We start from the raw sequence: 17,493 nt of genomic DNA on the forward strand, positions 1-17,493 counted from the left end.
TGTGTGTGTGTGTGTGTATAAATATTTATATAATGGTGAAATGCATTAGATCTTTTGAAAGTAAAAATTTTAAATGATTGAGGTGTTTTGGCCTTTCAGATATAAAGAGCTGAATACACATGTGACAAAAAGTTTCAACCAGAAATTAGTATCTGGAGATAAAATTGCAAATCTGGATGTGTGAAATGAGTGTATGAATGTCTATACTTGAAGGCTGCACTTTTTCCATACCTTTTGCGAGAATACAAATGCACATTTAAAATACACATCATTGCTTTAAATGGGGTCAGATGCTTTCAGTCTAAATGCTGAGCTTGGGTGAGTTTGGTGTTTCTTCAGGTGAATTGGGCCAGGCTCCTAAATACTCCATTTTGCTTCACTCTGTCATTTATTACCAAAATAATTATGCTGCAGACCTCACATCAGAAGTTTCTGACAGGTACTTGGGTCTTACTCAACTGATCTAACTTTACTTCTGCTATGTAAATATCTACATGTCATTCAGGTTTCTCATTTAAACTCCCTTTGGCCAGCAGACATGCATTAGTAATTACTGATTCATTCATCTTGGCCTGTTTTTGACTGATCTGCCTTTAGGATACAGTGAATTTGCCCCTGCACATTCCTCTTTCTCTGCATTTGATGATAAAGGCAATCTGGACAGCTAGTTTGAATGTAAATTATCTTTACTGGATGACATTGGCCCTAGATAGTGATTTTCTGTAATCTTACAGATTTGGGGAATGGGGGGCAGTGGGAGTCTTGGGGGTGGGAGGGTCAGTTCTTGCTGTTAGCATGAAAAATATTAGTATTTTCAAAGCTAATATGAGCACAAATAGAGATACTGTTAAATATTGCAGATAGCATTCTGGTGTCATGATGATATTATTCTGATTTTATCAAACACAACACCAGGAAAAGGCCAGAACCTCATTCAGCACTTATGTGTGCAGTGGGCATATGTGTGTCTGTTTTAATTTATAATTTTAGTGTGAGAAACAACAGTTTCCTTAATAGACAGAGTGTGGACAAAGCTCCAGGGTGAAGTGCAAACTTCAGAAGATGCATAATGTGGAAATTTCTGTTGTTGATTTATGCAGACCAGAATTGAACAGATGTTAAAGTCAGCTGATGTTGAAGTTTAAGTGTAGCCTAAGTGTGAAATCAGTACTATCTATTTTATCAATAAAAAGCATCAAAATAAGTCTGAGTGCAGTGTAATTTTATAGCTGTTAAAATATGAAGAAATTATGTTCATTTAACTAATTGTCTGAAAAAAAATCTTCAGAAAAACTCTAAGTGTAACAATTGCAATTTGATGCTGTGGCTGTTCTGAAGTTTCTTATGTTCCTGATTCACATAAAGGGGCTATTCTTTAATAAAGCTTGGAATGGAATGTGAGAGGAGAGGAAGTGATAGCAAATACCAGAAAAACGTAAAGGAAAGCATTGCTTCACATCAGCTTTGCAAGCAGGGGAGGTTATGCTAACTTCTTTTCCCATACTAGGATGGCTTGAAATATTAGAGAATCTTACAAACCTGCTGTCATCCCAGTTAAGTTAATTGAACTATATGTATTATTCAGCAGACATAAGCTATAAGGAAATTGTGACTCCGTAATAATTCTGTTGAAGTGTAAAATATTCAAAAGATTGTAGAGTGAGATATAGAGTGAAATTCTGACAAAACGGGAAATAGGATCAGCAAAAAAACTGCAGTGGTCTTCTTGTTTCTGCAAATAGAATGAACACAGGAAAAATGTGGCGTCACAACCCAATCATATTGTGATGAATGAGGTGGGAACGTAGAAGTGTGCCCTAATGTAAGGAGGATGACACAAAATCAGACTGGATTTTTTTGTATGTATCCCACCAATCAATATGTTTAACAGGTGATGCCATAGGTGTAGAAGGTAAATATTTCAGTGTATTAAATCAGAAGACTCATTTACATTAAAATTTACATTGTGATGTTTAAATTGAGAACCTCTGAAACTTAATTTTAGCTTTGAGTGAATAATGTGGAGGCATTATTGGTAAATGACATTCAGCTTGTTCAGTCTGCAATTGTGCTGAAGAACATGAAGTTTGCCATTTGCAGCTGCATGACCAACTAGGCTTAATGGAGAGATAATAAACATGCCTGTGAGCTGGGAAGTGCTCGACGAGTGTCCCAGCTCAGGCAGTGTGCAGGTACCACAGGGTATTGAGCTGGTTTGTGTGTGGGTGACAGGATGTCCTAGGAGTTAAATTATAAATTGATAATGAAATGTGCAAGAGCTTCCTGCCCACTGTTAGTGATCTAGGTTAGCCATATGCCAACCAAACATTCACAGTCTCCAAGTGTAGAAAATGCTTTTAGATCATTCAGATGTTAACTGGTTTTTAATTGGCATAAATGCTTCTTAGAATTTTCAGCTGTTAACTTTGAACAGCTCTGCCTTCGCATTGCAGTCTTGCCATGAACTAGGAGTTAAATTCAGGCTTCATAATTGTGGATTAATTCTTAATTCTTTGTGAGGTTTTTTTTCCTTTTTAGCAGAAACACTTATATTTATTCTTTTCATAAATATTCTTATCTTTAGAATAAATATGAAAGGATAGGGGAGAGAAAGAAAGAAGAATAATTATGCATCTGGTGTAGCCCTCCTGAAACTGAATGGTTTGATGTACAGTGAAATAATGCAATTAGCCTTTGGCTATACCATGCACCATTACATAATGAGCTTGTATTTACAAGCTCACTAATTCCAGCTCTGAGGTCAATCAGTACAGAAATAAAAAACTCCCTTTTTTTCCCTCCTTGTGTCCTGATTAAAGAAAGTGCTGTTTGGTTGATTGGGGCTTTTTTTTTCCTGTTTTCAGTGAGTTGATTGTCTGTTTTAATATCCATCAGTATCCAGCCTCTTACTGGTAATCAAGGTTCTCCCATGATGCATTTTAGAATCATGTCCAAATTTGTGAAGTCAAGGGATTTTTCAGCCTGTGTTTTTTGTTACTGCCTTTTCAACAGTTGAATTAGACAGCTGTAGCCTTGGGGAATTTAGTGGTTGCCTTTTGCAAAATTGAAAGTATTTATTATTATGGTATTGTACCATAAATATTAAGGTGTTATGCCTGCAAGACAAACCTTACTAAATCTGCCTTTCAGTTACTTTTTTGATAGGCTGATCCATTGTGTGAGAACCTAGAATGATATTGCAGTTTGCAATATTTGTATTTCTGACTGCTACTAAATATAGTGAACAAATCAATTAACTTTAACCATTTTTTAAAATTTTATTTTCCTTGTTTGACATAGAAGTGATTTTATCTTTGAACTCTCCAGATTTTTGCCTGGTTCAAAACCTAACCGAAATAAATTTCCTCTACTCAAGATTGTCTGTTTTATTTCTCCTTTCCACTTTGTGTTGTTCTGGGGAGGTTTCAAAGGAAGGCCCGTTCAAGTGCTGTTGGAATAAAGGTGGAAAGTTCAATAGAGAAGATTCTCAGAGCATATGAAATTTTGTGTAAGTCGCTGGCAGCACACTAGCAAGAACATAGCTGCAAAGTTCTCCTTTGTCTTCTGGAAAATGCCTTGTTAGTTACTCAAAAGAAAATGGACTTTATTACAGTGTGGAAGACTCTTCATCCAGTTCTTTTTCAATACAGAAAAAGAGTGCTAGAGGAAGATGTGCCATGCTTCGGGTAATTTGGAATGCACCTGCTGGTGTCAGTGAGAAGGCTCTTCCTCATGGCACTGAGGATGGGGCAGGTCCAGCTGCCAGCCACATCTGCTGTGTTGACTTGGAAAAAAACCTTCTGGCCCTTCCTTCACCCAGCCTTTTTAAATGTCGCCTTTTGTATAGCTTTATAGTTTGCTGTACTGTTTTGTATTTGATTAAATTGTACTGTTTTAAAAGCACCAGCAGCTCAGTATCTGTAGTTTTTTTAACAGAGTTTGTTTTGGATTAGATGTGCATCGTATTTCCACTGTTGTATAGTCAGCTTTTCATTTTCCTAAGAAGCAAAGGCAACAATAAGAAGTCCTTTGTTTGAAAGAAAATGCTGCTTTTATTATTTTTATTCAGTATATTTTCTTATTTGATTATATTGCCTCCTTCATTCATCTAGACACAATGCTATATACTGTTTTCATCATTTATGACTAGAACTAATGATCCTACTCTTTTTAATTATTAAATTTGAATGAAACACTCACTTGTTTGCTTTTAAATTACTTAGTTGTCTTTTAACTGCATGGGAACTGGGCATTCTTTGTAGCGCTGTTAAAATGAACTCTGACTGAGTTAGTTACAGTATGTCATTATTTCACGTCATGATTGTTATTCTAAAAAGTGTCTTTTATTGGAAACATTTTGTTCAATGTATTGTTGTAATTTTAATCCAATATGAAAAATGTATTGGTAGTAAAATCTGCCTATTGATGGAAATACTGTATAAAGATAATGAAATTTAAAATTTTGTATTAGCTTTGCTTATATTTTGAAAAATTTTATGTTGTTTTTGAAGCAATGTTTCTCAGATTTATATTGCAGCTTCCAAGGGTGTTAATGAAAGGTTCAAAGAGTTTTAAAAAACATTTTAAAGAATTTTAGATAGTATATTTTAAATATTGATTACATTAATTGTTTAGGTAGAAGAATCAAAAAGAATATGCTGACTCACTGGGACATCCTCTCAGTTTCTTCAGGACTGGGGGTGCAAAAAGGAGCAATGGGTTCTGTTAGCAGGAGGGAGGTGGGGACCACAGGGCAGAGCCAAGCAGGGACAGAACAGCTTCTGAAGAGAGGGGACCTGTGTGCTGTCAGGCAGTGCTGACAGGGATGTCCTTTTTCCTGGCTGCTGTGAGTAAAGACGGTCGCTTTCCTGTTCCGCAGCCCAGCGACAGTTTAGGGAAGGCTTTGTAAAGGCTAATGAACCTGAGGGAGGGTGGTGCATTCAAAATGTTTGAGAAATAGTACTCCAAAATATATTGAATTGCAGATTTTGTGTCTGTCATTGTGGATTAAGATTGGTGCAGGATCATTTTTAGGTTGTTCCAGTTTTAATATGTAACTTCCAAACTTTCTCTGTCAGGCTGTTCCCATGGGCCAAGTATTCAACTCTTCAGACCTGAAAATGTTTTAGTTTTATTGCTGTTTCAGCAATCCCACTTGCTCTGGCCAGCCTGCCAGAAGGAACTGCAGCAGGAGAATCTCTACTCCTTGGAAGAGAGTTAAATTAGTGATACCACTGATCTCCAAGGCATCCAGTTGAGAAATACTTGGCTGGAGTTGCATGAGCTTTTGTGTCCAAGGTGCCTGCATGTGGCCCTCTGAGTGGCTGCCCCTAAAGCAGAGAGCTACATGAACTGGTTGCTTGCATGTGGCCAGATTGACTTGAGCAGTTGAGGTCTCTAAATTTCAATGCAAAATGCTTTGTAGATGTACCACACATCTAGGCCATGTTCTGAAGGCTTTCTTTTGAACCAGAGGGGTCTGAAGACTTTTTCGTTCTGTACATAAAAATGAAAGCTGAACTTCTACAGCACAAGATGGTAGTTACAGCAAGGCTCTCAATGTGTTGAGCTACTACCATTTAAATGTTTTTACCATGTAAAAATTCTTACTAAGCAACTGATTTACTGGTGTAGTCATGATAAATACTGGGGTTCTTTTTTTAAAAAGGGGTGACCTATTTTTGTATTAGGATTTCCCTTTTTTTCTAGTTGCAGGAGGTTTCTGTTTCTTTGGAAATAAGCGGAGAGTTGAGTTTGGCAATGCAACAGAAATATGGAAAATATATGAGACACCCTAATATGTTTTGGGACAATCCTACAGGATTGTACCTCCACGTGGATTGGATTGGATTATGATTTCTGTGCCCTTGGGAGCTCCAGGTGCCCTGGAACAGTGAATTCTCTTTGCCATCCTGTGAGGTACCACAGTCATTCAGAGTGTCCACAGTTACACTGTCTCTTCACCTCTGACAGTGTCTGACAGGGAACCACTGGCCTTCAGTAAGCTGGATAGCTCGTGGCTTTCTGTGTCAGCCTGAATACCATTTCTTCCTATTGCACTCACTGTTTCAACCCTCCTGTGCTGAAAGATAATATGCACAGTAATAACCAAGTAATACAGTAATAACCAAAATATGCATTTGTCAAAGATGTCCAAACCCAAACTGATTTCCAGGATCAACCAGCAAGTTGCCTGGAGGACAAACTGACTTGTATGTCAGGGCTGTGTGTTATACCAAATAGATTTCTCAGACTTCAGCTTTTTGCCTTTTTTTTTTTTTCCCCAGAAGCTAGGGCAAAATCATTAGAATTTATATAGTTGCAGCCAGGTATTCTAGGCTGCAACACAAGGGAAGTTCTTTCCCTGTGTCCTCTAGTCCTCCAGCAGCTTGTCAGGATCACCAGAGGCACATCAAACTCTTGTTAAGTCCAGAACACTTTTATGCTTGAGCATTATTTTTCCTACATAAGATAAATCATAAGCTCTTGTTGACTGCCACAATTCCAGTCTCCAAGTCCCCCTCTCCTCTTACCTCCCTTCTCATGCAGGTAAAGTAAAGGCTTGACTCCTTCCTCTAAATGGAGAAGAGCAAACCCATCTACACAGTTTGTCTTCCTCTCAGTGCTTCTGCTGGGATGAGCCATGAGCAAACAGCTTGGGCTTAACAAGTGTAAACAAGATTTAGGTCACGAAATCCTCTTGGCTTACAATGAAAAATAATTCAACAGGCCATTCAGCAAGCCACAAAGTGTTTTTGTTATAGAAGTGCAGGGTATCAGAAAGGTAACAAACACTGTTGTATTAGTGGTTCAAAATAAGTGGTTCAAAAATATCTATGGCTACAGTGTCACAGATGAAAATTTAAAGGATAAGATTTTTGTTTCTCTGAATGAGAGAGGGGGGCTATTTAGGGTGTTTTTTATTGTTTTGGGATGTTTTGGGGTTTTTTGACCTGTTTTTGCCACCAATTTAATTCTTATTTTTGTAGACTTGTCTTGTTTTTAGTGGTTGTAAAGTCTTTTACCTGTCTGGTTTTTTGTGTGTGTCTTTCTCCCTTTCTTCATGTAAATACTGGCAGTCTCTCTTTGGCCTGGCTGTAGGATACTCACGTTAACTCTTAGGAACAATGGAAGAGTTAAGCAGTATCACTGTATAGGAGACAGATTTTGAACATTCAAACCCAGAAAACTTGTGTCAGTTTATAGCTGTTGCTCTAAAGGTGAACTTGCAAACTTTTAACAAGCAAATTTTAAGCATGTATTTTATTATGTTAGGGCTATGTAGCACCTAACACAGCTCTGTTCCAAAACAAGGCAGTAACTGACTAAAGGATGAGGTTTCCTGAGTGATATTTCTTGTTCCTATATACAAATTGTAAAAAAGTTACACAGTTGTGGGGCCTTGGCTTGATAGGCATGGATTTGTATCTCTTATCAGCAGCTGGTAAAAGGCCAACATTCTGGCAATGATCCTGCTTTAAACTTTTTGGGTTTTCTGCTGCAGTGTCAAGATTAATATCTAGAAAATGAGACCTTATTATTCTGCACTGGAATACCCTTTTGGTCTGTCATAAAGTATTGGTAATAGTGCTGGGAGAAGGATCTTTCTATGCACCCGTTCAGCCCACATTTAGAGCTTCTCTGCCATCAATACAGTGTGAAATGTTTGTGTCTTTAAGTAGCTACTAAGGTCAGAAATTTTAGGTGTAGTGAACTCTCTTCAATCCCAGCACTTCTTTCTTCAAGGAGTAAATTTCCAAAAAGATGGAGGAGAAAAAACTCTTTCAAAGCAGAACTCAGTGTATTTTAATACTGGATTCTTATTTGGATGTATGAAGATACTCTTGTACTTGCTGTTCTGCTCTTTCTTTTTCTTTTGCCTGAGTTTAGCTGTCACACAAACCAAGCCACACAATGCTTCTGTTTATAGACAGATGTTTTATTAAGTAGACTAAAACAATCAGTTTTCTTCTCATTTGATTTTTCTGCATCTGTGTAGAGACTTAGAAAATCTTGTGAAAAAATGTGATTAAGAGGAAGGATCCTGTCTGGACTGGAATGATAGCTAGAATGCATGATTACTTTGCAAGGAGGGTACAGTTTATCTACCTGTGAGTAAATGTTATTTTGTGAGGAGTGTACCCAGGGGAATGAAGAATAATAATAATCTCCAGTTGATTCTCTCATAGCGTGTGTGCTCTGAGGATGCAGTACCTGATTTAACAGCATCTGCAGGCATAAGCTGAAGCTTTTACAGTAAATTCTTAAGCTGTAGAGCAGATGGAAGGACTTGACATTCAATTTAATGCCTACTTATGCACCTTTTGCTGTAAACACTAGAATTTTTGTTTACAATGTTAATTTATTTAAGGAATTACCTGGATTCTGTATGTTATTTACTCATTAAGGCTTCACCAGTAGCTGTAGTGATCACTGATTTTGTGGGCATTGGCAATAAACTTGCTGTGCTAAAGGGAAAAAGATGCAATCAGAGGAGTCAATTTTATAAGCACAATACATGTCCTTTTGTAGATCTGTCCTCTTAGCATGAGTGGGTTTTTAGTCAGTTTAAAAGCACACAGAATGTTAGAACTGCTAACTGTTTCTTTAGCTTTCTGAACTAATTCTGGTTTTGGCTTTTACAAAAGAAAAAAAAGTGTAATATATAAGGATAATCCTGATTATTTCTCTCTCTCTTTTGAACCAGCCTCTTATTCCTAGAAGCCCTACAAGCAGTGTTGCTACTCCATCCAGCACTATCAGCACACCGACAAAAAGAGACAGCTCTGCCCTTCAGGATCTCTACATACCTCCTCCTCCAACAGAACCTTATGTTCCAAGGTAAAAAAGACCATTTCACAGTACAATTGGATATAAAAAATGTTTGTGAAGTAACTCACCATTCTGTTCATACCTATTTATTAGTCTTCCCTGTAGGTAATACTGTATTAATACTGTATTTTGTAGGTAAACTGGTTAATAAGGGTAGATGTGTTGAATCAGACCTGGAATATTCTGAATCAGTATCTTGTCTGCAAAATTGACAGTGGCCTTCAGAAAAGAAGGTTCAGTACCCTGTTTTCTCAAATATGGGGTAATCAATTGACTGCAGCAGTCTCATCCTCATTCAGAAGAGCAAAAGTTACCTGAAACCTGAATCTGTAACTAGGAAAGGAGCTCATAGTTGTCCCCTTGCCCAATAATCATAATGCAGCAAGAGAGTCTGAGTTAAATCCAAGAAACTTTTCAACTCCAACAACGGCACTGTTTAGTCCTGCCGTAGCGTTTTCTTTCTCTGATATTAGAGCAAATTTCAGGTTTTTGTTTTAGTGTGGCCACTCAGCCAGACCAGGCAGTGACCTTGCTGTTCCCTGTCAGTACAGCTGATACTCTGACCTGCCACCTGGAACAGGCATTTTCATCTCTCCCAGGTCTCTGGACTTGCTGAGCCAGAAGAGCAGCAGATCCTCCTTGCAGATTCATTGGCCTACCTTTACACAACACAAATGATTCAGTATAATTCCATAATGTACACAGACGTTGCATTCCTGAAACTCTGAGAGAATTATGGCCTACAAATAGTGCAAAAAGTGGCTGCCCAGAGTTTTAGGATTGTATTTAAGAGGAATCAGAATTCCTAAAGCTTCCATAATCTCAGACACAGGTTGTCATATGTCCAGTTAATGTATTTTTAAATTAATTCTTGCTTTTCTTTTAGTTACCTTTCTTGGAAAAGTTATAATGGCAGCATGTTCTTTCTTGCACCTGAGTTTCTTGTAGCTGAGTTTTTCCTACACTTTCTTATCAGCACCTCCTCTAGCCAGTTAATAAGATCTGTGACCTGATACTTACAGGACTTTTCATGGGCTTGTCCAAGAGTGAGGTATATGGCAAGTTAAATTGCCTACTGGGGAGGATGAGTTGAGATTCTATGATAAATTCTTGCTCTTCAGAGATATGAAAAACCTTGCAGGGCACAAGTGTCATTTTGACTTCATGAGCATATCAGAAGCCTTTTGTGAAGCCTTAAGCTGTGTCCCATGTTCCTTCCTTATCCTTGCCTCATCTGTACCTGGCTTGGTTTCTATTTCTCAGGGAAAAAAAGAATTATTTCAAATGTGGCATGTATAACCCAGTTGAACCAACACATGCTCTAGTTTACTATAACTATTTTTTTTCTTTAGATTAAATGAGAACAGTCCTAGTCATGACACTTGAATTGTTCACAGTAATCTAACACATATCTTACCTCCCTGATAACAATTCTTTGTTGTGCTCATATAAATATTTTAAGGACATAGTTTTCAGAAAATCTACAGAAAAGAACCAAGTATTTAATTCTAATCCATTGACATAAAAAAAGCTGGGGGGAAGAAAAACCCAGCCAAAGAGTAGTCTTAGGTGTGTTTCTCTTTGAATGCAGTAGCCATATGGTAAAAGCCTAGTGCTCCTGAAACTGATTATGTTTACCATCACAATATTTTTATTTAATAAGAAGTGGATCCTCATTTTTAAATTATTTTTCCTAAACATTCACTACTCTTCAGTTTTTGAGTTCTGCTCTAGAAATTGAGACCTTCCAAATGAATTTTGATTATTTTTAATAACATCTCTTAAATCATGATGATAATGCAGTAGTTTGGACCAATTCAGATTAAATCTTATAATACATATTAGTACAAGCTGTAATCTTATAGAGAGATTAAGCTTGGTACATTTGAATTTTTTCATCAGCTTAATCCAAATGGACTATTCTTGATTTCACCTGTCACATAGGGTGCAGTGTTTGTGAAAAATTTGTTTGGGAATTTCATCAGGTTTTTTTGCCCATGATTAATTATATTAAATCATGTGTTTATTTTGGGTGTTATCAAACTCCTCAACATCTGTTTCTCAGTTTGTTGTTGCCGTTCCAAAGGAAGAAAAGCAAACAATCAAGCCTCCTTTTGTTACTGGAATAGAGGAAAATACTTGATATTTTGATGTAAATTGTAAAACCCAAAGCCTTGGTGATGATACCCACAGATAGTACAGCTGCTGACATCCTCTCATGGATGGCGTGACAAAAAGGGACCAACACTTGCCACGTGCTGGTTGCTTAGGAGTGCTGGTTGTGTGTTAGTGCCTGCTCATATTTACCAAGTACCTTTGGGGATGGGAACTGGAGCCCTCATCTCTAGAGGGCTGTGGCAAAGGGTCTTTGCCTGATGGCTCTGTTTAACTCCATGCTTGCAGTAAAGATCCTTCTAGGTCAGGCTGCACTGCCTTCCTTGGGCCACCCGGATGGCGGTTGCAGCACCACTTAGCATCTGGCTGGTTTATGTCAGTCTCCACCCTGTTACCTGCTGGGTCCCCAGCTCTGTCAGCACAGAAGGGCTCTCTGTGACTGGAGGAGAGCCCACAGCCCTGCTGGGGCTGCACCAGCCTCCCTCACTAAGCCAACACCGTGCCTGCTCTGGGAAAGCAGCTTGGCCAAAGGGAGTGTAGTGATCAGTGGGGGTTTGTGATGCTGCACTGTCATACTGAGGCAGGATGGCCTTTTCTCATCCTTCATGGCTGCCTGGGTGCCATGAGGAAGCTTTGCTTGGTCCTCAGATGGAGTCTCAAGGTGCCGGGTGAAGAAGGGGTCAGCATGCTGGCTAGCTTGGAGCTCACATGGAAGTTCACAGGAGCTGAAGGCTCCAACAAGAGCATATGGCTCAGCTTGTCTCTTGGTTACCTCTTGAATATCTACTTCTCTCTTGACTACCTTTGTTTTGCTGCCCAGAAATGACTGTCTGATCAGGTCTTTTGCAGCCATCTCCAGGCAGTTCTAGCAGCACATTTACTAGATAAATCCTGGTTCATCTAGTGCAAGAAAGGACTCCTAACCCAGCACTGCTTGCTCTCTTGTTTGATGCCTTTGAGTAGTTTCCATTTTCAAAGAGTGGGGCAGGGGTGGAGGAAAGCAAAAAGATCATGGGGATCTGACACCCAGTGCAAAGTGAGCACTGTCCTGGGGCAGCAGCTGATTAGCCGGTGCTGCACACTGTGAAACTGCATGGATGTACCTGTACAACTTCTAGACTTGAAATGATTGTGCAAAACTATGTCAAGTGTCTGTACATCTTCTGTGCCTGGTTCTTCTTGATCTGGGATAAAGTGTAAGGAATGAGATTGCTGATGCTTACCATGTAGTCTTAAAAGTATCTGATGTAAGGCCAAAAATTAAGGCCTATATTAGTCCTCTGCCCTAAATCACAAAGTGCTAGGTAGATTCCAGAAAAAACCAAGAAAAATGAAAAGAGTAACTGCACATCAATTTTATTTCTTAATACTTTTCAAGAGAAATCAGTAAGATGGATAAATCAGTAAAGAGCTGAACGAACAGAAGTGTGTGAGGCAACTGGCATATAAATGCATACATATGCATATATGCTGTGTGATCCTGATGTGGGGTGGATTTCATGTGTTTCAGCATATAAAATATTGACATAGGCCCATGTTTATTGCAATATTCACGGTATAAAAAAATCAGTGTCTTATCTCAATATATTAAAAGCTTTTCTTTTTAACTAAAGGGATGAAAAGGGAAATCTCCCCTGTGACGATGTTGGCAGACATATAGTGGGCAAACCGGTTCATACAGGATCTGAATCTCCAAACTCGTTTCTGGACCAAGAATATCGGAAACGCTTCAATGTGGTTGAAGAAGATGCAGTTTTGTACTGCTACGAGTATGAGAAAGGAAGAACAAGTGGTCCTGGAAGGAGAGAGAGCACACCGACATATGGTACAGCATTGATCTCATAAAGATAATCACCATTTGTTGATTCTAGGATTTTCATGCATCTGCTTTTGTTTTTAACCGTGAAAATATTTCTGATGGCCATTGATTTTGGTGACAATTCAATACTATTTGAGTCTAATTTCAGCCAAAGAGCTTATTCTGTTAGAGGAAAGAGAAATATTTACTGTGATAGGTCAGTCCAGTTTAAAATTGATGGGATTTCTGAATATATATTTTTGCCATCAGCTTAGTTTTCTAGACTATGTTTCAGTATCATTTTATTGAAAAAAGCATATACCAGAAGCTCATATTTTTTTCCTAAAAGTACAGAATGGAAATTTTCTCTCATTATAAGGGCAAAACTTGAATAAGCTTTGGAAAAATTTTCTTAGGTATAATAACAATCAAATCCCTTCAGATTTACCAAGAGATGACTTGCTGCTTCATGTTGCACTGCTCTCTAAAACTCTGTAATTTTTCTTTAGTCCCAGAATTGAAGTATGACTGATAACAGTGGTCTTTTTTTGGTAATACTGTATTAACCTCCTGTAACTTCCTGTATTGCAAGGGGTGGCTGTTTACATACAGCAGTTCCTCATTATTTGAGATCATAGGTTGTTCAAAAAGGAATTTTGCATGTAAGCACGCATGTGTATTCGTGCTACATCCACATCTTGGACTTTGGCCTATTTAGGATGAGAATTCAGGGACGATTTCTGATAAGAGTTCTGATGCTCAAACCCTTGTACTCCAGCTTATTTTACCCTTGAAACTGTTGGAACTCTTCCTTTACCAATTGTGGTGACTTGTTTAGCTTTGGACTGGGAGAACTGTTTTTCTTGGTATACAAGAAAACTGGTTTTCTTGGTATACTTGGAACAAGTATAAAATTGTACAGACATAGAGTTGTTAGGCTGTGGAAGAAAATGAAGAAGAAATCTCATGTTTAAAAAAGGTATTTTAAAATACCTTTTTATACTGCCTTAGTATTAGCTGAGCACGCACTGAATATTTTTTCAACCTACCTGCTATGTTACTACAGCTTAAAAAGTGAGCACAAGCTGTATGTTAGTTATTGTAACAATCCTATCATCATATCCCTTTGTAAAGAAAATAGATGTAAATTATGAGGAAGCATAGATTTAGTACATCATGCAACCAAGCCCTAAAATCACCTGGGAACCTTGATATAAATTGAACTTGAGCTGTATAAAGTATCCTCAGGGCCTGGAGCAGTGTGCTTGCACAACATGAAAGGTTCCATTTTCACAAAATACACTCTACACAAGTACACCATCCTGCTGAAAAATCTTCAGTATCCTTTTGATTTCAAAGCGTTTTCAAGTGTTTTCTAACCATGCCCATTCTGTGCAAAATAACTGCTAAGTTTTGAAAATGGATATATCCATTTTATTACTCTGGTATTTCAAATATTACAATTGGTGGCTGCAGTCAGTTCCATTAACAGGGATGTACTCACTGTTCCAGACATTAAATTTTAATACTGGTGGTTGAGAGTGAAGAACACATTTCTTCTTCAAGGACTGCTGAATCCATTATTTTGTTAAAGGATAGCTTTTTTAGCCTTTTTCTTTCTGTTAGCAGAAAGAGTCATAAAGACATGGATCAAAGACTCCACTGAAAATCAGTCATTATTTAACACATTTGTTTTACAGTCTTTCACTTTTGATCTCACTTTTTTGATTAATTCAAGTCCATTTTTAATGAATTGTCAAGTCCATTTTCATTTAACTGTATTTTCTAAAAATATTACCATTTCAGCATGAAATTCTAAAGTTTCCCACATGGCATTTGTTAACATAAAGTTTGTGGGTAGGCATGACCGTAGGGTTTCACAGAAATCTGGAAAATGACAATAACACTCCTCTGGCTTATGGTCACCCATTAAAGAAGGTCAGAGAGAGTTCCCAGGCCTAGAGAAATAATTATTTTCAACATGTACTTAGCATCAATTTTGTGATGTGTCAACTTTTTTACAAAAGCATCAATTTTGTGATGTGTCAACTTTTTTACAAAAATTTTCTCCGTTCTTCTTCATGAGAGGTTAATAAGGCCTTTTGTAATTTCTTTACTGGAATCTTTTGACTTTTTTTGACAGTGTTAGCAAAGATATTTCTCTTTCATGCTCTTACTGGCTTTGAGGTCTTCCATAGTTGCTGCTAATTGGCCTTGGAAAGCTTCTGTTCACATGCAAGATAAAAATTTTCCCGAGTGCCCTCTTGATGGGAAAGAGATTAGGGAATCCATAGGGGTGTAAAAACAAGATTGTTAGGAGAGGAAACAAGTAAATGAAACTTGATTTTAAGGAAAGAAACAAATTTGATCATTGCAGTTTTAATGCCAGATACAAAGGCAGATACTTGGAAAATTTATTTTTTACTTTTGATAACAATCAGATTTTAGCAATCAATTTTGTAGCTTTTCTATTTTATTAAGTGTGCAGTTAATGTTAATAAGATACTGTGTGTTTAGCCTCACAAAGAAAAGAAGGTTTTATTTCTAGAAAAAGAAACTGTTGAGAGCTGTTTCTGATCAAGTAAACATGAGCCAAATACATCCCCGCTCAGGAAATGACTGTGCACTAAATCTCACTGGCTTCAATCAGACTTAAATATGTGTCCCCAAATAGTAAAATGAATGATAAGTGAAAAGTTTAAAATATTTTAATGTGATTTTCCTGAGTAGTGAAGTATTTGTGACCTGATCCTGTGGTCTGAACAGAACATACAACTTTTTTTGTCTTTTTTTTTTTTTTAAGATGATAAAAACTTTTACCATTGGGCTGCCTGCGTGGTGTTGCTGTGTTTTCCATGGACACAGTACTTCATCAGGGAGATGGACATGTTTGAATATTTGTTTTCATTATAAACATGTCTCTTTTTTTCAGTGTATCATGGATTTAAACTCAAAATATGGAGTAAGACGTTCACGTAGGGATTTTCTACTAAAATAATTTACAGGACTTTTGAAGTCCTGCAATAACAGGACTTCATTCACTGAAAACATTTTGTTTTTCAGTCTGTCAGATAATATGCCATGTGCTGTGCTTCTCTGTTTTGTTTCAATACATTCTTTAGGTTCTCTTTGTTTCAATACACTATTTAACTTGCTAAAGTATTCAGACCACTCTAAGTGGCCCCACTAAGTTCCATAGCACACTGATTTTCTGATTTCCAGCTATATATGGGCAATCCTTAAAGTGAAATCATAGTCTACAGCATTTTTTAAAATCAATTCAGCAGCTTCCAATCAAAATTTTAAAGATAGTCTTCTGCTATTTTTTTTATTGCTGTCTGAAGTCAAAGTGAATTTAGCAATAATAATGTACTTTGCTTTCTGTGGATGAAATGCTACAAAAGAAATTACATGCAGAGGTTTTCTACTTCCTTTCTGACTTAGTCACTGATGGAGCTTGTAAGCCCACCAGCAAATATGCTATTTGTGAAGGTGCTTCAGTGATATGCACAAGTTTCTGTTACCAACAATTCCCATGTGCTTTAAAACAGTTCTGCCATGTGTGTGCCAGGGGCTTCCAGAATAATGAATAGATACTGCTCAGTGAAAACTGAAGTAATTTGAATGTGTTTGTCAGTGTCAGACGTCACTCCACTGATGACTTTGTAGGGCACTGGATTTATTTTCTAAACTTAAAAAAATTCCATTAAATACTTAGCTGCTTCTTTTCTGTTCAAGAGAACAGAACTCGTGTCTTAACCTCTTGTTCAGAGGAAACGCTGGATCCTCTTTCGTAAGCAACCCTGTAGAATTGCAGCTTAGCACATAATTTGTTCTTTCTTCTAAAGAATGCTGGGTTAATGCTGCCTTATGGTGCATGATCTCAATTTTTTCCTCTGTTTCCAGGGAAGCTGAGGCCTATTTCTATGCCAGTAGAATATAACTGGGTGGGAGATTATGAAGACCCCAATAAAATAAAAAGAGATACCAGGAGAGGTAAGTAATCTGAACACACATCTTATACAAGACATGGGTTTATCTTGCTTTAAGCTATACATTTCAGCATCATTTTGCTGCTTGCATAGCTATATATGTTTGTGAACCTGTTTTGGTATTTTCTTTATCATATATGCTTAATTTTTTGCAGACTATATTTTAGGATTGAGGAAGTTGGTTGGAAAACATTGTAGAGCAGAATGGGATTTACTTCAAAATCAAAGAGGATAAATTCTTCTAGCTTGTGAGGCTTGGATGCATAACTCCACATACAAAATTATGACCTCTGAGATTGCTGTTATCAGCCAGGAGCAAGATGTTACAATAATGAAAGCTATTTCTGTAAAAGTATTAACTAAATGTTCAGTAGGGATCAAAAAAGGAAACACTTAAGAATTAGGAAAAGAAAACAAGACCAAATTTAGAAGAATTCTTACGCTGCCATGTCAGTTGTTCCTCATGCTATGTGTGTGCAATTCCAGTCTCTTAATCTCTTAAGAAAAATACAGTTGAATTCAAGAAGGTTTAGGAGACAACAAAAATTAATCAGGTACCTGAATTGACTTCTAAACTGGGGTCAGTTACACAGACTGGCCATTATCAGTTTGGGAGCAGGACATAATAAAAGTTTATAAAAGCTTGTGTGAAGTAAGGAAATAGGTTTGTCGGTGTTTAATTTAAAACAAGACCAAAGAGATCAAATGTGTCTGTCAGATGCTGGATGAAAAGAAAATTAGCTGGTGCAGTTCATG

General features: G+C 37.5%; 1 protein-coding gene across 5 annotated transcripts in view; it reads left to right on the forward strand.

Moving 5' to 3' along the window:
- The window catches only part of CNKSR2 (connector enhancer of kinase suppressor of Ras 2), a 206,790-nt gene that overhangs the window by 113,631 nt on the left and 75,666 nt on the right, over positions 1 to 17,493 (forward strand). For all 5 annotated transcript variants that reach the window (XM_038148923.1, XM_038148914.1, XM_038148931.1 and 2 more), the window contains 3 exons: positions 8,708 to 8,841; positions 12,561 to 12,772; positions 16,652 to 16,741. In XM_038148923.1, coding sequence (XP_038004851.1) covers positions 8,708 to 8,841; positions 12,561 to 12,772; positions 16,652 to 16,741 — 436 coding nt within the window. The remainder of the gene's footprint in view (positions 1 to 8,707; positions 8,842 to 12,560; positions 12,773 to 16,651; positions 16,742 to 17,493) is intronic.

Source organism: Motacilla alba, chromosome 1, assembly GCF_015832195.1.
Source record: "Motacilla alba alba isolate MOTALB_02 chromosome 1, Motacilla_alba_V1.0_pri, whole genome shotgun sequence".
NCBI classification, from domain to species: Eukaryota; Metazoa; Chordata; class Aves; order Passeriformes; family Motacillidae; genus Motacilla; species Motacilla alba.